Source organism: Phaenicophaeus curvirostris, chromosome 9, assembly GCF_032191515.1.
Source record: "Phaenicophaeus curvirostris isolate KB17595 chromosome 9, BPBGC_Pcur_1.0, whole genome shotgun sequence".
Classification (NCBI taxonomy): Eukaryota; Metazoa; Chordata; class Aves; order Cuculiformes; family Cuculidae; genus Phaenicophaeus; species Phaenicophaeus curvirostris.
The window spans coordinates 26,176,321-26,200,089 of record NC_091400.1 but is presented as its reverse complement, the minus strand read 5'-3'; the positions used below and the strand labels follow the sequence as shown (position 1 = coordinate 26,200,089).

The 23,769-nt window shown below is 39.4% G+C and overlaps 1 protein-coding gene across 1 annotated transcript in view; it reads left to right on the top strand.

Annotated features, from left to right (window-relative positions):
• Positions 1-27: 27 nt before the first annotated feature.
• The window catches only part of OGDHL (oxoglutarate dehydrogenase L), a 47,427-nt gene continuing 23,685 nt past the window's right edge, over positions 28-23,769 (top strand). Inside the window, exons 1-14 of the mRNA XM_069864066.1 lie at positions 28-164; positions 348-582; positions 7,101-7,280; positions 10,883-10,985; positions 13,284-13,399; positions 15,244-15,398; positions 17,479-17,625; positions 18,224-18,314; positions 18,817-18,996; positions 19,376-19,504; positions 19,882-20,061; positions 20,310-20,462; positions 21,756-21,858; positions 22,476-22,604. Of these exons, the coding sequence (XP_069720167.1) occupies positions 376-582; positions 7,101-7,280; positions 10,883-10,985; positions 13,284-13,399; positions 15,244-15,398; positions 17,479-17,625; positions 18,224-18,314; positions 18,817-18,996; positions 19,376-19,504; positions 19,882-20,061; positions 20,310-20,462; positions 21,756-21,858; positions 22,476-22,604 (1,873 nt within the window). The 5' untranslated portion in view covers positions 28-164; positions 348-375. The remainder of the gene's footprint in view (positions 165-347; positions 583-7,100; positions 7,281-10,882; positions 10,986-13,283; positions 13,400-15,243; positions 15,399-17,478; positions 17,626-18,223; positions 18,315-18,816; positions 18,997-19,375; positions 19,505-19,881; positions 20,062-20,309; positions 20,463-21,755; positions 21,859-22,475; positions 22,605-23,769) is intronic.

The following is a 23,769-nucleotide window of genomic DNA, read 5'->3' as shown; positions in this document are numbered from 1 at the left end:
GTCAATGATTAGAAGAGTCATTTGTTCCCAGGGAAGCGGGGCTCAGGGAGCCTGCAGTACAAGTGGTATCATGATTGCTTCTCGAACCAGGTTGATGTTATCAGCAGAAGCTGTGAAGTGAAGTGATTGATGTGGGGATGGCCATCTGCAACCCTTCCACTGTTGTAAGTGTAGCTCTACAGTCAGTCAGGGAGCATCCACTCTCATGAAGAGAACTTCGTGCCTAGGCCTGAGCTTTGTTGAGGAGCACTCCAGCCATAAACCTCAATTTTCACTGTGAGACTGAAGTGTGTCTGCAGTTTATTGGCTCTTTTTTCTGATTAGATTTGTTTTTGTCTTATTAATAGACTTGGATCTCCTATCTAATAAACAAACATGAGTCATCTGAAGTTATTGGCAGCTACGCTGAAGTGGCATGGCATTAAACTTCTGGAAAAGCAAGACATAGCCAGAAGGGTGTTTTTACATGGCCAGCGGTATGTTTCGTCAGGAACCTCAGAACCATTCCTGAGTGGGAGCAATTCAAATTATGTGGAGGAAATGTATTATGCATGGCTTGAAAACCCTAAAAGTGTACATAAGGTAAGTCTAAAAGTTGACTGTAAGTGATAATATTAGCTTAAGGGTGGGATCAGTATTTTTCTTTTGGAACTTGCTTTTTGAAAAGCTCAGGAAAAGATCTTGTATGAAATGAAAAATGTGAAACTAATTTCCCATATATTGATTGTTGTGAGATGTGATATTGCAGCAGAAAAAGTACAGAGGAGCCACAGGTAGGATGAGCTGAGTGGAAAGAATGAGACATCCAGGCTAGAAATAGTACGCTGTTCTGAAACTTCCAGTGTTCTCCATGGAAATGGTCTTCGAGCAGTCTGTTAAAGAATTATTTACATGTGGAAGAAGAGCCAAGGAATAAAATACTTTTAATGTTTTGGTTTGTTACAGAATCACAGAATCACTATGTTGGAAAAGACCTCGTTGTAACAAGTTTGAATCAGAGGATGTGTTCTGTTTAAGTAGTGTGTGTTGATGTTGTTACTTCTAAACTATCTGAAGAAGATGAATGTTTAGTTCCCCTTAGGTAGCTGTGGCAATTGAAACCTTAAAACTGAATCTGAAATTGTCAGAAAAGCCTTCTGAAGTATCTTGAAAGATATTTTGTCCTGTCTTTCCCCTTCTCTCTGTGTGACAATTATTTGTTTGCTTTTTTAACTTTAAATCTATTGCCCGAATACTTTCTTGTGGGCAGAATACAGAGAGTTGTTTTTTAACAAGCTTTCTGCTGACAAGGAATGCTTTTTTATGGTGATACATGTGGAGTAACTTAAGAAACTGATGAGAAGTCTGATAAATTCTGAGACATACAAGTCATTTTCTAAAGAAGTAATGTAATTGTGCCCAGAATGTTTACCAAATCGGTTGTGTATTCACGTATCCTTGAGGCACATACATCAAAGTGTCACTTAGAAGTTGTTACTCCGTCTGATTATCTGGAGTGACACGTGTCTGGTACCTGAAGGGGCTACGAGAAAGTTGGGGAAGGACTGTTTACAAAGACTTGTAGTGATAGGATGAGGGACAATGGGTACAAACTGGAGAGGGGCAGATTTAGGCTAGACATAAGGAAGGGTTTATTCACCATGAGAATGGCGAGGCACTGGAACAGGTTGCCCAGGGAAGTCTTGGCTGCCCCATCCCTGGAGGTGTTCAAGGCCAGGTTGGATGAGGCCTTGAGCAACCTGATCCAGTGGGAGGCATCCCTGCCCATGGCAGGAGGGTTGGAACTAGGTGACCTTTAAGGTCCCTTCCAACCTAAACTATTTTATGATTCTGTGAATTTCCCAGAAGCCTTCATGATGTATCGGTGCTTCAGATCGCTCTTAACCCTTTATTTTGAGGATGTTGAAGGGATAAACTCAATGCATAAGGAGCGTATGTGGTGACATCTTGTTTTATTTATGTTAAGTCGAATTGCAACGACCATCTTTCCTTTAGGAAGAGTGAAATGCCTTATTCAGACCCTTGGATTTTCCAAGGGGACATAAACCTGGATGAATTAACGCGAGGGCAGCACGATCAGTGTTGCTGGAGGGGAGCTGGCCAGGGTGCTGAATGGCCAACTCCAGACACAGGCGGGACTGCAGAAGCGGCCTCTGTGGCAGCGGGGAACATGCAGGACGCAACCATCCTAGGAAAGAGCAAAGAGTTCTGCTAAATTTAGACCTGCCTGGTTTTTTTTGCTAATGCTGGAAGCAGGTGGGAATGCTAAAAATCCTGCCCAAAGACTATCCAATTTGTCTGGCAATGGATCCTAGCGAGGTGATGCAGTTTGTGGATTGAACAGTGACCAATAAACCAGCAGAAATTAATTGACAGCAGTGTGAATGTACTGTGGAGTAGGGTGTAGACTTGGGAGTGGATCCCAGGTAATTCAAGATACATTTAAAAACATGTGTGAGTGCTTTTTCAGGTTAACTATGTGTAATATACTTACAACAGCCATGAAGTGAAGTAAAACTGAAGAGCTGGAGCAGCTCTGCTATAAGGACAGGATGAGAGAGTTGGGATTGTTCAGCCTGGAGAAACTATGGGTTGACCTGATAGTGACCTTCCAGTACTGAAAGAAAGCTGGGGGGAACTTTTTACAAGGACATGTAGGAACAGGATGCAGGGGAACATCTATAAGTTGGAAGGAGGAAGATTTAGATTAGACATTAGGAAGAAATTCTTCACAATGAGAGTGGTGAGGCACTGGCACAGATTGCGCAGGGAAGTTGTGGGTGCCCCATCCCTAGAAATGTTCAAGGCCAAGCTGGATGGGGCTTTGAGCAGCCTGGTGTAGAGGGAGGTGTCCCTGCCCATGGCAAGGAGTTGGAACTGGATGATCTTTAAGGTCCCATCCAGCCCAAACCATTCTATTATTCTGTGATTCTAAATTCACTGTGTGCCTGGTTTATGGGGCTTAAAAGAGCATGATTGATAAGCATTGTGGTTTACTTTACAGCTGCTCTTGCCTAAATAATAGGGATTTTTACAGCCTAGAAAAAAAGGATGGGGAGGAGAATGATGCTGATTAATTTTACTTTGTTCCATCAACAAAATTAATTTTTGGTTTCTTGAAAACCCATCTAATATTATCAACTGAAAGATGAAAATACCTACCCAAGATTTTTGTTGACGGAAATTGTTCAAAGTGGTAGAAGTGTTGGAAAGTATTGTCAAGAGACACCAACGGCTTATGTGGTGTTGGTTATGATATTGCTAAGAATTTAACTCTCTCAGCAGGCTACTCATATTTCATTGTTTTATCCAGTATGTCCAGCATGCTTTAGGGAGCCAATTTGTGCTGGGCATTTAGATATTACATTCTCTATCTTCTTTTTCCTCTTTATTTCCTATTTTTCCCCCACGCTTCTTTGTCTTTGATATCTCCTCCTTGCCAGAGGGATGTGTCTCCTTCTAGTTGATGAAATAAAAGCTTTCTTTTTCCTGGGCTTTAAAAATCATACTCTGTTCACTTTTACTTAGAAACTGCAATTAATCAAGGCTCCTCAAATTATTTTCCCCTCAGAAGATTTGACTGGACATGTCTTCCTCAGGTAGCTTATTTAAAACTGCTTGAAAGATGGCTGTCATGTTCCAATAAGCAGTCAGTGTTACTATTTTTCTTAGAATTTCCTTTCTATGTATACCATGTCATATATGTATGTCATGGAATATGCATTTATATCCATAGAAGCTTTTATTCTTTGTGCAAATCCATTCCTGATGATTTTCCTGCTTTTCCTTGTCTTTTGAATTTCCTATCCTTACAGTAGCCAAAACAACAATCAGAATAAAATGATGTGGGCTCTGAAGAAGGCATCATTATTTCTCCTTGAAGCTTGGTGTCAGGGCCATAGATCATAAGGGAGAAACTTGACAAGTCTCAGTTATTACTATCACAAGATTAATTACAAAACTGCATGGTTGGATGTTGTGTACATAATGCCTTCCATGTTACCCTGTATGCAGCCGCTCTACCGTGAGTGTGTAATCACTTCCTTGTTTCATGTACTTGGAAAAAGTATGTGGGTTTTGTTTCATTTTTGCTTCATCATTCTTTTTCTTTTTTTTTTGAACAACGTACTGATGCTCAGTGTGTGTCTTCTAAGGCCTTACTGTCCTCACTGCTGTTGATATTGTGATGTCACTAGGAAAAAACCAAACCATCAAGATAACTAGTATTTTACTTGTTATTTGAAGTCAAACACTGTTTATTATAGCAGAGTAGAATATTGCCACTGAATCACCTGAACTGTGTATTACTTGAGAAAATAATGGTTACCTATAATACAGATATGCTGACAGGGTAAAAAAAGGGAATGTATCATGTATCACTGTAGTAATTTATTTTTTACAGATATATTTTTGTAGTTATGTCTCCTCTACTGGTTTCTTAAGGAACTGTGCTAATTTGCAAGGCTTGCTGGGAGACCAAACTGGAATTCTGTCTGTTCAGTCACATGGCAAATGCTGGTGCCAAAGTCTGACATTGATACACAAGACTTGAAGGCTATAATCTGGTATCAATCTTGAAAGACACTACAGAAATTTGTAAAGGCTTTGATGGATGTGTATCTAGAAGAAACTAATTTTCTGTAGCCAAATGATGTGTTTTCCCTCCCCTCTGATCAAATGTCAAGCCTGCCCAACAAATCAATAAGTTAAAAAATGCGATATGAACAAATAACGTGGGTTCCTTTTATCCCAGCTGGCTGCATCTTCAGATATAGACATTTTGAAGGTATTTGTATTTGTGAGTTTGCATGAAGAAAGGGCCTTATGCTTATTATCCTTAAGCAGGTTGTGTGCTGGGCAAGCCTGCCTGGATTTCGATAGCAACTGCCTCACCAGAGTACTTGTCTAAGAACATATTCAGTTCCTTGTGGGACTATGCTGTGAAAACCTTTAGAGTCAACAAAGGAATATTTGTATTATCATCACTGTATGTGTACCATGGTGGTGTAAAAAGCGAAGAAGGAACCTTAACATAAGCAAAGCCTATTCTTTATTAAAACCTTGAGTGAATGCCAAATATCAGATTTGTCTTGGATCCAGATGTGTGTTTGGCATTTCCTAATATGATGGTAGTTAATAACTGAGTATTGCCAAAATAGTTCCTCCTAAGTAGCCTTAGTTGTAGCATGAAGGAATTGTAATCTGTTTTTCACTGCCTGGGATCTGCAAATTCTCAAACTGGGTGCTTTATGGACATGGAATAACAATACAGTTCTTGATACTGAGTAAGAATATCTAAGAATAGAGAGAATACCAGAGGTGATGCAGTTGTGCTAATAAACTCTTGTAGAGCTTTTATGGATTATAAAATATTGTATAAATTCAGACTTCCATCCTTGGCACGGCTAGCAAGATGTTAAGAATATAGAGAATGGGCATAAATGAGGGAAGGTGGTAGGAATGAATTCATCAGTGTGTCTGGGTCTGACCACCACGTGTGAGCTGTCTGCCTTAATTTGTCATGGCATTTAAAAGTTAGGCTCTGTTTAGATAAATCTGTGTAAGAGCAGGGTGACAAATTAGGTTTATTGTGTTTGTAACAGCTTTGTATTAATAAAGAAATAAGAGGTGCATTAAAGCAGCATTTCTCTTAAGTGGCTTCTTGTTAATGGTGAAGTTCCTGCCCACAGGTACAATGGATTTCCCCGTTCCATAACTTCAACTTGGAAGGTTGACTGGCAATCGGCTCTTTTATGCTGCCCCTCTCGTAGTGTTCCTGAACTCCTTAAAACTTGTAGAAATTTCAATATGAAGACTTTTTGTTAATGAAAACAGAATCTTATATTTTTTTTCCTGTCATGCAGTGTTGGTATTAGGTTATTTTGATTATTTTGTGCATTCTGTAGTGAATACATTAAATGATGTTCTTTTTAATATGAAATCTTGGGGCTGCTTTTTGGATTTTGTGGCACTGGTTCCTTGAAATGCTTTAGTTCCAAGTTGGTAGCCAGGGTAAATAATGTGCACTGTACAAGATGAGATTTAGCTTTTACAGTTCTTCTTTTTCAATCACAAAGACTTTAAAGTTTTGAAATAGCTTCCTTTCTTTCCTAAGTTAACCACGCTGAGGAAAGTGGTTTATGACCTTTTGTTTGGTATCTTTTATGGAAGATGTAAGTTAAGCACAAGTATTGGTCTGTCCCCTGCTAGTACAGGCTTCTGTCTTTGTTGGGTATGAGCATTTCAAATGTTTTATCCCATTCTGCTGCTGTCTCTTGGCATCCATCAGTCTAATTCCATTCTAATCTGGCACAGTGGCCACCCTATCAGAATGGAGACAGTTCGGGAGAACCAGATTTGGGTGTATGTGAAGCAGGTGGCTTGTGTAAAAGTACAGGTGGGAATAAAAGGATCTTTCATTTGTTGTGATTCAGTTTCTGAAATATGTGCTTTTCTAAAGTTATGACTTGCACCTGAAACCAGCTCCAGAATCTCTTTCATGGTGAGGAAGCCTAAGCTGCTGAGGAAAGGATCTTAGACTAGAAGCCTCACTGAGAAAAGCTCTAATTGCTTTTAAACAGTTTCCTCCAGAAAGACCCTTAAGGACTGATTCTGACTTAGCATATTCAGTGACTGTCTTGAAGTATCATAAATTGTTTAAGTATCATAAATTGTTTAAGTATCATTACAGGAATGACTTAATTTCATTTATTAAGGTTCTCAGTTTTATAGGCTTGATATCTCTTCACCAGCAGCATAATATCATACCCATTACTGGGTGCCTGAATAAACATCACAGTTAAAAAGAGCTCTGTGAGTGAATAATGCATGAAGATGCTTTGCACTCCTGTGTGCTGGAGAGTTTTACAGAGGAAGTTCAGGGTAAGAAATGATATGAAAAGTGCTCTGCGTAAATGAAACAGACAGTTGCTACTGAGATGTGGAGATATGAGTGGTTTCTTTTTGCTGGCTATTGAGGGGTCTATATAATGTAATGTAGTGAGGTACCATCTGCGCCTTGAAGGAGCTGCTTTTGGTTGAGACTTCTGTTTGAGGTAATAGATTTTCCTTCTTCTTTCCTTCTCTGTACACATGTCCAGTCCTGGGATTTGTTTTTCCGAAATGCTAATGCTGGCCAAGCGTATGATCCCCATCTACCAGATCAGCTGGAAAGAAAGGCATCATTTCTTCAGAGCCATGGCCTGGCCCAGACACCGGGTAAAGCTGAAAAGCTTGTTGAAGATCACCTTGCTGTGCAGTCTTTAATAAGAGCATATCAGGTAAGTGTGTTGCAGATAGATGTGTGAGGGCCTCTCCTTTGCCAACAACCTTTTTCTTCCTTTTTATGTCTTGTTTGTCTTCTGATTCTACTCTTAGAATCATAGAATCACTAGGTTGGAAAAGACCTCAAGTCCAACCATTCCTATCTGCCACTAAACCATGTCCCTCAGCACCACATCCACCCGTCTTTAAACATCTCCAGGGATGGTGACTCAGCCACCTCCCTGGGCAGCCTCTGCCAGTGCCCGATGACTCTTTCAGTGAGAAGTTTTTTCCTGATATCCAGTCTGAACCTCCCCTGGCGCAGCTTGAGGCCATTACCCCATGTCCTATCACCTGTCACTTGGGATAAGAGGCCAGCACCCTCCTCTTGTCTGTTGTCTTGCTTCTGATCCAAAGTGTCTTGGACTAGAAAATAATTTCTTCCCTGCACAGTGTCTGAACACAGAGCTCCTGAATTCAGACTGGGATTCTTCTCTGGCTTACCCACAGCCTTGATGCTGATCATCTGGCTTAACCTGGAAGCTCTTTATGGAGATAGTCGTTTCTGAAAAGGAACATGAATCCATTGGGTTTTGCCCATCTACCAGGAGCCAAACGTGGCAGAGCTTGACCGTTACTATCCTTTTGGCTCGCTTGACCATATTAAGATTGTGTGTGTGTGTCTCTGATTCAGTATGTTACTTAACAAAATTGGAAAACTAAGCTATCTAAAATAGTTTTGCTTCGTATCCAACGAGTTGTCCTGATTATACTAATGAATCTCTGGAGCTTTGCAGTGAAATAAAAACTTTCCACTCTTCAGCAGCAAACTTTTCCGTGAATCAAACCTGTCTTTACCTCTAGGAACGTTTGTATTACAGTTCTAAATGTTACCACCTTTTTTAAGAAAGAGAGAAATGTGGTTGCCTTGTACATCTTGTGTGAATTTCTAGGTCCTCGATTTGAGCAGGAAAAGAGAGAGAGGAAGAATAATGAATTAACCAGAAGCTGAATTTTGGGAGGTTGAAGGTACTGAGTTTGAGTCAGCTTTGATGAATTCCTTCTAGAAAGCTGTTCATCAAAGTTGACTTTTTTTCATGCTCAGATTTTTTTAACCCTTTTATTAAATTAAGAAATAAAGTCTGCTTTCCACTTTTCCTTTAGAAGAAGGATTTTGGAAATAGCACATTGATTTGGGTTAGATGTTTTCTAAATATAAAACAAGTTTACACATTTTTATTTAGAATTGTGCTGAATAACTTCTTTCAATAAAAGTCGTAAAACCGATGTGAACAAAAAAAACCCCGACCCTGCTAAACATGTAGGTCCATGTTGAGCAAAGTATTCCAGTTTGATTTTTAAATTGTAGGGGTTTGTCTTTTTTTAAAATAAGTATGTATCTTCCCAAGTTGTTTACCACAGTTTAACTTGACAGATCTGTTTTGCCCCACGCTAAGAACTTTAACTCTTGTTTGCTGTTATCAGAGGAATAGAAAGGGAACTTTAAAAAACCCTTTTCTGTTCATGTTGCATTGTCACTGATGATTCAGATATAAACCCTGGTAATCCAGCTGTTGGAGGTCTTGTAATAGAGTAGAAAGGCTTGTGAATGTAAAGAATATACAAAATTTGCTTAGAAATAGTAAGGTAGAAAACGACCACTTTACTGCGTGCAGTAAAAATTTGTTGTAGAATTAGAGAAAATTGGAGAATGCCAGGCTACTTTGACATCATTTACTTCAAAATAGTGCTGGGATTGCACCATTTGAATCAAGGAATGGAATAGACATGTCTGTATAAAGGGCAGGCAGTCTGTGATGCACAATGAAATAGGTTTACCTATGGCAATTGGCTGCTTTTAAAAGGTATTTAATACCCTCTAAATTCAGTGTTGAAGGGATGTGATCAATCTGTGACCTCTCTTTGCTTGATAATGAAATGAAATGGAGGAGGATACAGAATTTTCATTTCTCAGACCTGTCAGTATCTTATGGTTTTTGTGGTAGGCTGCTCTGTGGTCTGTTGAGCTGCTCTTCCAAAAAAGGCAGTTTATCTATTGCTTTTTCTCATGGAGAATTTTCCATGCATGTATTTTCACAAGGTTGATCTCTGATTTTTGCAGTTGTTACTGTTTTCTGTATCCACTGAAAGAAGAAGTTATTAAAAAATACCTTGATATTGAGGAAAATTCTGTCTTTTAGTTAAAGGCCAAACTGTTCTGGGAGTGTAATATAGTGCTTTAGTGATTTGCTCTTTTGACTTTTGATGTTCTTGCTACTCGTCTTCCTACTAGTACTGCAGGGCAGATGTAGCTTAGGGAGGTGAATTCTTTCCTGTTGATGATGCTTGAGAGAGAATTGTTTGCTTAGTTCCAGTCAGATAGACTTTGTGCCGCTGTAAACAATGAAGTGGCACATATGTTGCCCTGGGCATCATTTGGCCTGTCAAGGGTTTTATTAGTGGTGATTCATGAGATGCAAACAGTCTCAGAGGCCAGATGAATTTACAGGGCTAAAAAAGATGCCATATTTCTGTTTGCTTGGGAGTGGAATGCATTTTGTTATGAACTCTCCTGCAAATACAGAACATTTGAATGTTGTTTTTACAAGTTACTTCTTGATGAACCACACTTCAGTCACGCTCTGTTGCTGTGTGATGCAATTCATTATTAATATTGCAGTTTATTAAGATACTTTGTCAGAGAAAATTAAGATAGAATCATAGAACAGTTTGGGTTGGAAAGGACCTTAAAGCCCATCCAGTTCCAACCCCCTGCAATGGGCAGGGACACCTCCCACTGGATCAGGTTGCTCAAAGCCTCATACAACCTTGCCTTGAACATCTCCATGGAGGGGACGTCCAGGACTTCTTTGGGCAACCTGTTCCAGCGCCTCACCACCCTCACAGGAAAACACTTCTTCCTAATATCTAAATCTCCCCTTTCAGCTTAAAACCACTCCCCCTCATCACATCCCTGCACTCCCTAATAAAGAGCCCCTCTCGAGCTTTCCTGTAAGCCCCTTTAAGTACTGGAAGGCTCCTCTAAGGTCTCTCCAGATCTTTGTCTTCTCTGGGTTAAACAAGCCCAACTCTCTCAGCCTGTCCTTGTATGGGAGGTGCTCTAGCCCTCAAATGGTCTTCATGGCCTCCTGTGGACTTGCTCTAACAGATCCATGTACTTCGTGTGTTGAAGACTCCAGAACTGATTTGCCCTTACAGAAGCCATGTTGGCTGTCACCAGTCACCTCTTTATTTTCCATGTGCCTCAGTATAGTTTCCAGGAAGATCTGCTCCATGATCTTGCCTGGCACAGAGTTGAAACTGACTGGCAATAGTAGTGTGAATGAAATTGTACCCAAGTGATCTGAATTTGTCCTTAAAAATTAAAATATTAAGGAGAAAATATTCATAAAATCATCTATAAAAGGCTGGATAGGGCTCTAAGCAACCTTAATGCAGTCGAAGGTGTCCCTGCTTACTGCTGGAGGATTGGACTAGATGATATGTAAAGGTCCCTTCCAATGCAAAGCATTCTGTGATTCTATGTCAGTGACTATTTCCTTTAGTCTGACTTTTGTTAGTGTGATTTCATTTTCCTCTCCCTTTCCTCCTTTTTCAGATCCGTGGTCATCATGTAGCTCAGCTGGATCCCCTTGGAATTCTGGATGCAGACTTGGATTCATTTGTTCCATCTGACTTAATCACTACAATCGATAAACTTGGTGCGTGCACTGTATTCCTTGCTATTCCCAATGGTCATTTATCTCTCTTGTTTCATTGGGCTGAGGTGATTTAATAAGACATTTTCAGGGAAGGTTCTATCTTTTTTGGTTACTGGTATAATGAAATAGTTTCTCTGAGCATCTGTAAGGAGGCTAAAATTTCAGGACGATGGAATTTCTTCTCTGAGATCACATGTGAAGTTCCTGTGAATTCACCTTCTGATGAGTGAACGTTATAAATAGTTCATAACCCCCCCCCAATTCTTATAGTTTTGAACCACACCAGAAATTAATAGTAGCCCGTTCATTAGGCCAAGATTCTGGTGATGTAAATTACTTTGATACCATTATGACTAGTACTTAATTTGACTAGGGACTACTGAAGGTGAGTCAATAGGAAAAACAAGCAATGAAGAAAATGCTGGATAGAGGAACTTAGGATAAATTTCATACCAAATTTGGATTCTAGCTTCTGGTACTTATTCCTTCTGTATAACTTGAAGTCTTGAGAAGTGAACATGAAAAATGGAGAATCCTTGGCTTGTCTATATAATCCAGGGGTGATCATTTTAGTTTACGGCTGGAAGAGTGTAATGCACTGGGGGCTGCTTTTGCAGAGGTTGTTGTGCATGCTAGGAGGACACATTTTTGCAAAATTGCACTGATCCATTTCTTTGCTTCTCTCTGTTTGAATAAAAACCCATCTGATTGATTTTTCTCTACTCTTCAGTCTACCTGGTTTGTTTAAGAGGTGGTTTTCTAATTATAAAGACACTGAATCGATTTTCCTTTGATGTGTAGGGAAGCTTTTTGGACCAGACATAAAACATAGTGTGAATAGTAGATAAAAAAAATGTTCTGCTTAATTCTATTGTAAGTACATCTACTGCCTCTTTGCTGCTTTGTTTTCTGTTTCTGGCAGTAGGGAAGGAAGCAGTTCTGACCTTTGGTCATATGAAGGTGACTGAGTGCTTAAGCCTGTAAATAGAGAGGTGCTTACACAAATCGAGGAAGTTCGTCAGCTTTAATTAAAGGAAAGTACCTGCTGGAAAATACATTTGACATTTACTGCATGAACAGAATTCGTTTGGAGCTTGGATGATTGCTAGCATCAGTACCTATTCCTTTAAACCCTGCAGACAGTTCAGTCCAGAATGTGGTGACTGATTGGAAGGTGTCCTATTGAGCCCTTGTGAGCTTAGGGAAATTGTGTGAGACCTCTGAATAAGATGTGTGGATGTGTTAGAGAACGTAAGGGAAGTGACACTTCAGTTTGTGAGGGGAAACAAAATTTCTGACCTAGCCTTGGCACAGCAAAAAAGAGAAGGATCCCAAATGTTGCCTGTCCTGGAATGTTGCAGGCAGGAAACTTCTAAAAGGCCTCAGGTAGTACAGAAAGTATTTTAGGGTTCAATTTTTCTGTGTTACTTCTCTCCCTTTGTCCCTTTTGCTTTTTTTTAGAAACCTTCTGCTAGGAAGTTTATTCAGGGCATTGTTTCTAAAAACGCTGCTGGTTACAGGTGTCTGTATTGTGTGCAATTCTAGTTCCAGAAGTGCGTTCAGGAGCTCTTGGATTTCAGTAGGGATGTATCTCTTTAAGCATGAGGTGATACTACAGTGAACAGGCAGTGCTGCAGGACAAAGCACAGATGTTCTGAGTGTGCTCACATCATCCCGGTTTTTTGCATGACAGAACATGAAGTGCCCAGGAGGTCTGAGAGAAAGTCAGCAAAGGAAATGAAACATTAAAAAAAATAGGATGGTAGCACTGCTTTGTTTCAAGTGGCACTAAAGCCTCTGTCATCCTCTGTATCCCTTCCCTCTCCTCCTTTTTTTCTCTTTTTTTATAGCATTATAGAAAATCGGAATTAATTTGGTGCTGAAAAAACCTATTGCGGTACCAAGAAGGAGAAAGTGGTACACAAACATTTTCTGATCACTCCCACATTTGGAGTGACTTTCATATATTCACTTTCATATATTATTATGTGCTAGTACAGTAAAATGTAAAAAGATTTGAGTGATTTTATTTTCAGTTGTTCTATCTGAACATTTAAGAAAGAATGGTTTTGTACTTCTAATCAAGTAATATCTACTTAATTAGACCATTTAATTTTAAAATCCAGACTAAAGTGCACTGGACTAATGGATGCCTCCCGAGTATTCACCCTTTCACTTTTTAATCTGACATGTTCTTTCTTAATATTGCTTTATTAAACTTAATTTGTGGTGGTCTTAAAAACAACGTTGGTTTCCTTTTTCTTTCCTGCCCTGCCTGGCAAATTGTTCTTTTTGTAGGCTTTTACGGTTTGCATGAGTCAGATTTAGACAAAGTCTTTCAGCTGCCTACAACCACGTTCATCGGAGGAAGCGAGAACAGTCTGTCGTTACGAGAGATCATCAAACGGCTGGAGGTCAGTGGGACATTTTTTGATTTTGTGATTGTTTTCATCCAAGCAGAAGTGAACTTTTTCTCCTTGTCAGTCACAAAGAGCTTATCACTTATTAGTTATTAGTAGAGCATGAAAAGAATTCAAGTGACATTAAAAATAACCCTTGTACTGTTTCTAGGCATGGCAGCACCATTGGTTTCTTTGCCTGGATATCTGAAACACATAGATTAAGGATGAGTATAAAAGAAGTGAATATGGTAGAGTACTAATTCAGGCCCTGGTTGCAAAGAGCTGGTGTTATTTAAGAGCAGCAGAGCCTTTAAAACTTTTTTTTAAGTGTCTTATCATGAATAAAACACCTTTTGCATACAGTACTCAGGATATGCAGGGGTTGCTCTCAGAGCCCTACTTTATTGGGTCTTTTACCGGATTAAAAATAAGAGGGTTGGGTACCAAATTTGTGAAAGCTCAACTGTCACTTGCAGATAGCAATGGTTCTTGTTTTCTATCCCCGGTCACTTTTCTAGAGTCTCGTTATCTGACAGGTCATACAGTTATGCCATGTGAAGTAATTTTAGGGGAATAAATAGCATTAGAGGAACACTCCAAACAACAAAACAGCAAGTAGGAATGGTAATGAATTTGTAAAGTACTAAGTAAGTATTGGATATGCCCGACTGTGCTTTTTCCGGGATTTTGGAGTACAGAACTTGTAGAGATTTCTATTGCATGGTAATGAAATCCATTGCGGTAAAAAGGGCAAGGGGTGAGGAAATGTTTTAAAAGGTGAAATACAAAATTGAGTTACAGGAATGTAAAGATAGAATAATGTTGGGTCACATAGGGGCTCATGGCTTTGAGCTGTTGCAAGGGTGAGAGAATGTGTTGACTTGCACGTTGAACAGTTTGCAGCAGCTTGGCTGAAGTGTAGTAACTTGTTAAGCCACAGCATCTCTGTTATGCATTTGAGCTCCCTATTTGCTTTTTGATTTTTGCACTTCTGGCATGTCTGTGCAGCAATGTTCAAGAGATAATCCTTAAAATTATAATGTGCCATTAAATTGTGAAAATCAACTGCAAAATCTAAAAGTCTCAAGAACTCGATTCCTGTTAGAGAGAAATAACCCTCTAGTTTCCCTCTTCTCTGCAGAGCTTTGGATATTTTTCATTGAAGTTAACATGAAATTCCTTTTCAGAGATAGTAGAAAGCACCTACTGTGTGTTCAGAGTGGTTTGGCTCAAAATAAACTCACACTAAGTCTTACATCTCTTCAGTTGTGTTTTGCACACATTTGGAATATTCTTTTTAAGGTAAGAAAAAGAAAACGGAAAAAAATGCAACAAGGAGATTAAATTTCTGAAGTACCTTTTGAATTTTTCCCTGTGCTGCTTCTCTCTCAGCTGCTTGGCTTCTTTTTTGGATTTCCAGTCCTCTGAGACTTGACTATTATCAGATGATTTGCCTGAAGCTTCATAGCTTTCTTCTGATTGTCTTTATTGCCCAAATTTAGGTGATATTTAAAAAAGTTAGGATTGATTTTGATAAATGACTTGAAATCTTCACTGGCGCCTCTAAAGAAAGTCTCCTTTGTGCCCGTAAGAACAGTAGGGAGTTAGTGAAATACGCCAGTCAGTTTAAGGCAGAGATATTGGGCTAATTGGAATGTATTACCTGATTACATTCTTAAAGATTAAAAGTTTTGGAATATTACTTTGTAGGATTAGCCTGGGGAAGATGAGGTGTAAGAGGAAGAAGACAAGATGGCTTTCAGAAGAGTAATAGAAAATATAATTTAAAAAATGTATTTGTTTCTTTATGGCCCATTAACTCCTAAGGCTTCTGGTTTGGTGCTTATATATCCTAGAATACCTACTGCCAACACATTGGATTGGAGTTTATGTTCATCAATGATGTGGAGCAATGCCAGTGGATCCGGCAGAAGTTTGAGACACCAGGTGTTATGAAGTTTACTAATGAGGAAAAAAGAACTTTGTTGGCCAGGCTGGTGCGCTCAATGAGGTATGATGGGGTGGTGCTGGGAAGCTGCTCTGTCCTGACTGGGTGTAGGCTGCTGTGGGGACCTGCTCGGGAGCTGTAAACTCTGCTGACGTAGACGTGGAGAGAATCTAAGTGAAATCTGAAGTACAGGTGAGTGCAGCAATGAAGGAGACACAGACCTTGTACTCTTCTTGAAGCATATTCTTTCAATCAGCCTGGCATACAGGAATCAAATTAAGAAAATACTACTGGCTCCTCTCATTCCGGCAGATCTTTATACAGCTCTTTGGTTTTCTGAACTTCAGACAAACAAGATATTTTTGTCTACTCTATCCTCTCCTGACTGTTTTCAGTCTTATCTCCATCTCACTTATTCCTGGGTGTTTTTTCCAGCCTGGCCTTCTCACACATTCCAGATTTGTTATCCTGTGTGTCTAGTTCAGAACACCTTGTCTTTTAAATAATGTTTATTCTAATATGCTTGGTACCAGCTTCATGCTTTATCTTAGTCCCAATTAGTCTTCCATATACTTGGTGTTGCTCCCACAGGTGAGTCTAGTTAACCTGGCTGCAATATCAAAGGAAAGTGTGTGCTGTGGTGTATGTCAGTGTTTTGTTTTCTTGAAAGGTGGGTTGTGGTCTGTAACACTCGTGCAGCCTTTCTTGGCATATCTGGAAATGTTTTCATTTGCATGTGGAGATAAACTGGGGAAAAATTGTTTCAACAGACTAGTAATGTGCATCTACATTAAAGATTCATAACCTATTTCAGAAAATAGGGACACAACAACATCAGATGCTGATCATAGAATCAGGGAGTGGTTTGGATTGGAAGGAGCCTTAAAGGTCATCCAGTTCCAACGCCCCTGCCGGCCCTTGTGGACTCACAGTGGCTTATGGGGGTCTTGTAAGACAGGGCTGTGAATATTGTAGTACTGCACCCGTAGTGGCAGTTTCCCTGAAATAATGAGTTTTCTGCCTGTCCAGTACTGGCTTAACTTGCAGCTGCAAAGAGGAGAGCAGCATGTCCAATCACCACTTTGATTTGCCTTACAGGACTTGTTGTTCATGTGGGACCCCACTTTCAGGTTACGTAAGCTGACACAGCCCCGCAGACTTTCCTGAGGAACTGTGGCAGCAGAGCTCAGCTGAGGGTCTGGCTTGTTGCTTAGATGCCTGAGTTGTAAGAGTATTGATGGCTGAGCTAAGGGAGAGTCTTTTGGCAACTTTTCCTTTCACTGCTTTTAGAACTTCAATCTGAAGAAGTAAATGCCAGCATTCTAAGTGAGGAATAACTTGAGTGTTAATGGATTATGGCCAGCGTTATCAGTTGAGGCGTTGCACAGATGATGTAACCAATACAGTTATTTTCATGAAGATGTATTTTCTTTGCCTTTTGTATCTCCAAGCTTTCCAACATATAATCCTTTCAGTTTGTTAGAAGGTACTTTTTAATCACTCACTTTGCCTCTGGCCCAAATGCATTAAAGAATGAAAGAACATAATGCTGTCAAGGATTGAGATCTTTCTTCTGCTGCAGCTGAGGCAAAGATACCAGCATCCTAGTTCTTGGCATGCTACCAACTGTTACATTACAGAGTCTTGAGGAGCTCTGCCGGTGAACAGAACCTACGCTTTCAACTGTGTTTCCACAAGTTTTTCATTGTTACTTCTAGAAAATATAGGTTCTCTGTTACATCTTCTTCAATCCATAGAAGAGGCTTTTTTGCTGTTACTCTGCTTTACCAATGGTCAATGTACATTAGAATTGGTTAGGCTAGAAAAGACATATACATGGGATGGAGCAGAGTTTATCTTGGGAAGTGAATTTTGTCTCTTTTGACACTTTTTCTTGTCTGAATTGTTTCAAAGTCCTGGTGAATAATGAGATGGAGGAGAAAGATGACTTACATTCTGTCCCGTGTCTCCCTCCCTATATGTGACTGACTTCCAGAGGCCTAAAACCATGTATTCATACATATTGTAAAACAGTGTAATGTAATTTGATTTGCTAAAAGCTTTTAGACAATAAGTATTTTTACGTGATCTTAATGCAAACATTCTGTCTTGGGGTTTTTTTTGTTTTCCTTTTTGGCAAAAGATTTGAAGACTTTCTTGCTCGCAAGTGGTCTTCCGAGAAGAGATTTGGTTTGGAAGGGTGTGAAGTAATGATTCCTGCACTGAAGACCATCATCGATAAATCCAGTGAAATGGGAATTGAATATGTCATAATGGGGATGCCTCACAGGTAATGTCGACTGATACCCCCCAACAAACGGGCTTATTGACTTAAGACATTTCAGGTTCCAGAAATGATTAATGAAGTTGATATTAGAGAAGGCAGGGTTGCAAGAGTTAGTCATAGGAAGTAACAGGAACACAGAACTGTAACAAATCACTGTGGATGGAGGCCTACAGGCTTCACAGGTAAATGCTAGCAGAACTCACTTCAGCCTGCTTTGAAGCAACAGGGAAATGTGGCAGCAGCCATGGTTTCTATCCCATTACATAGAGCCTAGAATGGAGGAAGCTTGGTGAGACAGTATGAAACTTAATTTTGTGGTCTGCTTTAATTAATTATTAATGTCATAATGTTAAAACTAATAGCTACAAAATTCATTGCTCAGACTTGAGTAACTAGGTGTTAAAAACATCTGTAGAGATGCACTGGAGGAATTTGCAGTGAGAGGAGAAGGGTAGAATGAAGTGTTTCAGGTTCAGAAGTTTGAAGTAAACATCTTACATGCAAATTTCTGACAGAGGTGGCTTGCTGGTTTTATAAGTTTTATGCTATTAACTCTGTTATTACCATTTCTGAGACATAACTATGTTTGGAATTTTCTTAGAGGTAGGCTGAATGTATTGGCTAATGTAATCCGAAAAGAGCTGGAGCAGATCTTCTGTCAGTTTGATCCCAAACTGGAAGCAGCTGATGAGGTAAGATGCTTCTTTGATAGGTTTATATAGAGAAGTCAACATTTTTAGTCGTTTTGGTCATGGTTATTATGAAAATAGCATTTTCAGCTGCTGAAGTGCATTGTCTTCTTTTCTAGTTAGAGGAATATTATTTGGTGACATTTCTTAACAGATTTTAAGACTATATTGTACCTCTAACATGCAGAAGGTGTCTTAGGAGGTAGATAAGTGAGTTCCAGATCATTTTGATTATGTTTGTAATCTAAGGCTATTTCTTTGCTTCGTCTGAATGAAATGAGTGTCAGTATTCCATAAATATTTATCCAATATTGGATAATGACGCTAAGGTAATAAAATAGGAACAATGTTCCAACTTGAAATACGTTGTCAAACCCCTAGTGCGTACTGAGGTACAATCACCTAGATGCATTTTTCAGACCAAAGCACAAATTTTAGGTGTAATCAATCAGATGCAGCCAGGATGAATGACATTCCTGAATTGTGACTACATCTTGCATGTTAGGGATCTGGGGATGTAAAGTATCACCTGGGAATGTACCATGAGAGGATCAACCGAGCAACAAACAAGAAAATCACTCTGTCCCTCATGGCTAACCCTTCTCACTTGGAAGCAGTCGATCCCGTCGTGCAAGGGAAGACAAAAGCTGAGCAGTTTTATCGAGGGGATACAGCAGGGAAAAAGGTAAAGTTGGGTTTTTTGTTTTTAATACAGTAAGTCCTGCTGGTTGTTTTTCATATTATTTTTAATAAAAAGAGTTTACAAGTGGTTTTGTGTCATAGAGTCTTCCTCTCTTACCCCTTCGTGAGAGGAATGTATCACCTGTTGAACTAGATGCCGTTTTTGACTTGACAGCTCAATGGTAACTGCAGGAAGTAGGCTTAAAACTCATTTGAGAATTGAGCAAAGGCAGCAGGATACTGACAGGCCTGTGGTGCATTGTGAAAATATAATTCTGTTTTATAAGCAGTACAGAACTATATGAAGCAAAGAAATCCTGCTGAGAAGCTTAAATTGCAGTTTTGCCTTCTAATACGTATGTGTGTATAATCCTCCCTCTTAGGTTATGTCCATATTATTACATGGGGATGCTGCCTTTGCAGGACAAGGAGTGGTTTATGAGACATTTCATCTTAGTGACCTCCCATCCTACACCACAAATGGCACTATTCATGTTGTTGTCAACAACCAGGTAACAACTATAACATTTTCCAATCAATTTGTCCACTGAATAGTTGCTACTGTGTTTCTTTTTACTCTTGTTTTTTATTAGTTGGGTTCATTGTCCCTCCCCTCTGCTCGTTAGGATAGATAAGATGTCCTGAAAATGATTCTATCTACCAACTTTGAGTGATAGTATTTTATCACCTGCGTTTATTTAATTCCATTTATAACACTTAATTGGATTAGATTTGCTTTATTTTGTTTTTAAGGGAGCAAAAAGAACCTAGCCAAACCAAAAAGCTGATACTACTCCCATGTAAATGACTATTAAATGGAAACCTCAAGCATTCAAAATAAAGTAGAAGAAGATGCCCACGTTTTAATGGCAGTTTCTGGAATTTTTAGATTGGCTTCACCACAGACCCCCGTATGGCCCGTTCATCTCCGTATCCTACTGATGTTGCTCGTGTGGTCAATGCTCCCATTTTTCATGTGAATGCTGATGACCCTGAAGCAGTGATGTATGTGTGTAGTGTAGCTGCAGAATGGCGAAACACATTCAATAAAGATGTGGTAGTTGACTTGGTAAGTCTTGTTTTTCTTTAACTTTTTGTTCTGTTACGTACTACTCTTTTGTTTATCTGTGGCTCAGAAGACCCAGTCAAAAAACATTTTGGTTTTAACGGCCTTTAGTTTCTTCATTTAAAAAACCCCAAACTACTAACAGCCCTACAATGTTTTTATATCATAAACCTCCTCAAATCTCTGTAAAACTGTGTAAATAGAGAGATTCCCCTTTTCCTTACTAACAGAAACAATCTTTCCCTTTATAGGTTTGTTACCGTAGGAGGGGGCACAATGAAATGGATGAACCGATGTTTACCCAGCCTCTAATGTACAAGCAGATTCATAAGCAGGTGCCGGTGCTAAAGAAGTATGCTGACAAACTGATTGCAGATGGGACTGTGACACTGCAGGAGTTTGAGGTACACGTCAACAGAGTTAAAGGAATCTTGAGAAGCTGTCAGTAGGAAACACAGCTGTCACTGTGTGATGTCTGCTTAAAAAACTTCCTTTCATCACTGTGTTAAGTCTTCACCCTTTGACACTTTCTGATTCAATTTGTTTTGTATTTTCATGTAAAATAGATGGCATTGTAACAAAAAGACTGACAATGCTGTGAAGTAATTAGTACAGTTTGCACAGAAAAAATATGCTTCAGTTCTGAGATTTGTAAAAGGTGATCAAGTGTGAATGTTGGAGATGGAGGTATTTGTCAGTTGTTCTTCATCTCTAGAATCTCGATTCAGCAGTTAGATGGAATTTGAGTACTTGCACGTATAACTGTAGCTTCGTATTGATAACCTTGGCTGGCTTGTGTCCAGCAATAATGCAATAAAATGAATTCACCTTTAAATTTTCTTGCAGTAATTCAGCTGAGTTCAGAGGTTAACATTCCAGAAGGGTGAGATGTAGAGTCTGTATTAACCTGGCTAGGTCTTTCCTTAATCTTTTGGAAAATGAAGGGGTAGAGTGCAGGTGCAACAAAGGGCCTTCTGAGAAGGTGTGGCTAACTATGTAGTGGCACTGTACTGTAGATCAACAAATAAACAGTTTGCGTGGGTACATTCTGTTATCCGCAAGAATAACCACAGTTCATGCAGAACTAGCTATCCAGATTTGTTTTAAGAGTGTGCCATGGGCTTTGGCAGCTGGATCCTGGGTGGATGTTTTGCTGTACAGACTGAGTTCAACATTGCCATTAATTACTTTAAAGATTAACTACCTCAGTAACTTGAGTGTGGTTTTGGAATGAAAGGCATTCTGCTTTTGCATCTCCTGCAGCGGTAGGAGTAGCCAACAGATCCTTGCTCTCCTAGTCAAACTAGTTTTCTAGGAGGATCTTTTCTAGTCTTTAGGAGCTTCTGTGTCCTGAAGAATGAGAGCTGGATAATACTGATCTTAGAATAATGGCTGGAAATTATGTTTGGCTCTTCAGTTCCGTCTCATTCTGGAGTACAGCTTGCAACTTCAGCTCTTGATACTCTCCCTTTGTAACATTGTCCAATAAACTGAATAATATATCTAGAGTAATGTGGATAAGCATGTTTCTAGAAGGCAATTTGATCCTAGATAAAATTAAAATGTTTGTTTGCAGAATTGTAGCTAAATTTTCTTCAGCCGTTAAATGTTTTTATCATACTAAATGGTAGATCACGTCTGTAAGATACAAAGGTGTTCTGTTTATCTGTTATAAAAAGAAAGCTTTTGTTCTACAGGAAGAAATTGCAAAGTATGATAGAATATGTGAAGAAGCGTATGCTAGATCTAAAGATAACAAGATCCTACATATCAAGCACTGGCTTGATTCACCTTGGCCTGGTAAGAAGTGTCCTTTCACTTATCCTAGTTTTAGTATTGTTGTGCTTCTGTTTTGAGTCCATACCCTAGGACTCTTAAATGGTTTTTATAAGACAGGGTTTCTTTAAAATATAATATGTCACCTTTGGTTTGCTTCTGTTAATGGTAAATAAAACATTCCACCAGATCAACTTGAAAGAGGTGCTTTTCTTAAGGAACATGCGAAGTAAGGTGTGGCTTTGAAAAATAAGTCTTTTCTGTTCAGTAGAGAAGTATTTTTCCTGTAATGTTAGCTGTCTGTGCCTTCAGGAAGGAGGAGTGTGTCTCGTGCTCTTTTTTTTTTTCTTTTGAGGGGTTGAGGTGCTGTGTGCTATTTATTGGGCACCACTGGCCCACACAGCTGGACTTCACAGGGAGAGAAAGCAGAAGCCAACTTGATCATTGTGTGCCTGTAAGACTAAGTTAAGATTTCATGCAGACAATCAAAATGATTGTGGCTACCAGTGAGAGGGGAAGAACGAGGTTTAGGCTGCTGCTTCCAATGTCCTTTGAGAGCTGTGAGGTTTTAATTAAATTGTAGATAGTGTAGGTGTCTCTTAATCTGTCCTTGAACATCTCACCAAATCTTTTAATTCCAGGATTCTTTAATGTGGATGGAGAACCCAAGAGCATGTCTTGTCCTCCAACTGGCATTTCAGAAGACCTGCTGACTCACATTGGCAATGTAGCTAGTTCGGTGCCAGTCAAAGACTTCAAAATACATTCAGGTCAGTTGGAGTCTTTGTTTCTCTTAGTTGCTGTGTTTCTTGCTCAGATTTTATATTTCTGCACACAAGTTGCTGTTGGGCCGTTTCCTAAAAAGGAAAATGCCTGTGGCTTTTACTTTAACTCTTCTACCTTATGGGCAAGGAGAATGTGACAGTTAAGGTCCCGCTGCTGGTTCTCGGCATACTGTTAAAGCTTTGAGTATCTCGCCACTTCTATTCCTTACCTCATTAAAACAGATTTTCCTCTGTGGGAGGTAAAATTCTCTTTGTAACATTAAGTTAATACCTTCTTTCATTCTTCAAGTCCTTGTGCTCTATGCAGCATGTTTGTGGGACTTACTGAGAAGTATGGCACCCATCTCAAGAAGTACTAGTAATGGATTTTTTAATGATAAAACCAGTGGTAATTTGAGGTCCACTTTAGACACTTTATCTGTAGTTAGATAACTTTCTACTCAGGAGTACAGCCTGGTCTTTTCAGATCTGGCATCATTGCTGATATACCATGAATCTAATTTTAGTACAGCTGAATGGGCTCTGTGGGTAAATTCAGACACAGCTATTCGTTCAACTTACCATTTAGCATTGATGACAGCACAGATTTAGCATTTCCTGAAAAGGTCTTAGCCTTTGGTCTGAAGAGATTTAGTTCCGAGTTTGACATCTATTACGGGAAGAAGTTAGATGTGTCCGTCTCACTGGGAAGCCCTGGCACGGTGTCAGACTTCTGAGTTAATTCTTTTACTCCCTGGTCAGGTTGAAGTTTAGCAGCTCTACAGAGTATAACATTTTCTTTCATGGCCTAGTAAGACACCCTGAGTGTTATAATTAATTCAGGACATAGCATATTCATTCCATTGGGAAACATGGAGACACTTTGTTTAAGGATCTTTTTTCAGCTGGTAGGGAACGTACTCAGGATCAAGACAAAGAGCTTTTCCTTCTGGCTAAAATTTCTTTTCTCCTCCAGAGTCATCCATCGAGGAATAAAGTGTCTGCTGTACATGTTCTGTGTCTGTATTCCTTTGGGACAATCAAACACAGTTACAAATAATGATGATAGGGCATTCCCAGTAACCAATTGCAGGCTTGTTGAGCAGATATAATTAATAGATGAACTTTAAAACTCTCCTACGCATTTGTGCACTTTGTTGTGACACTGATA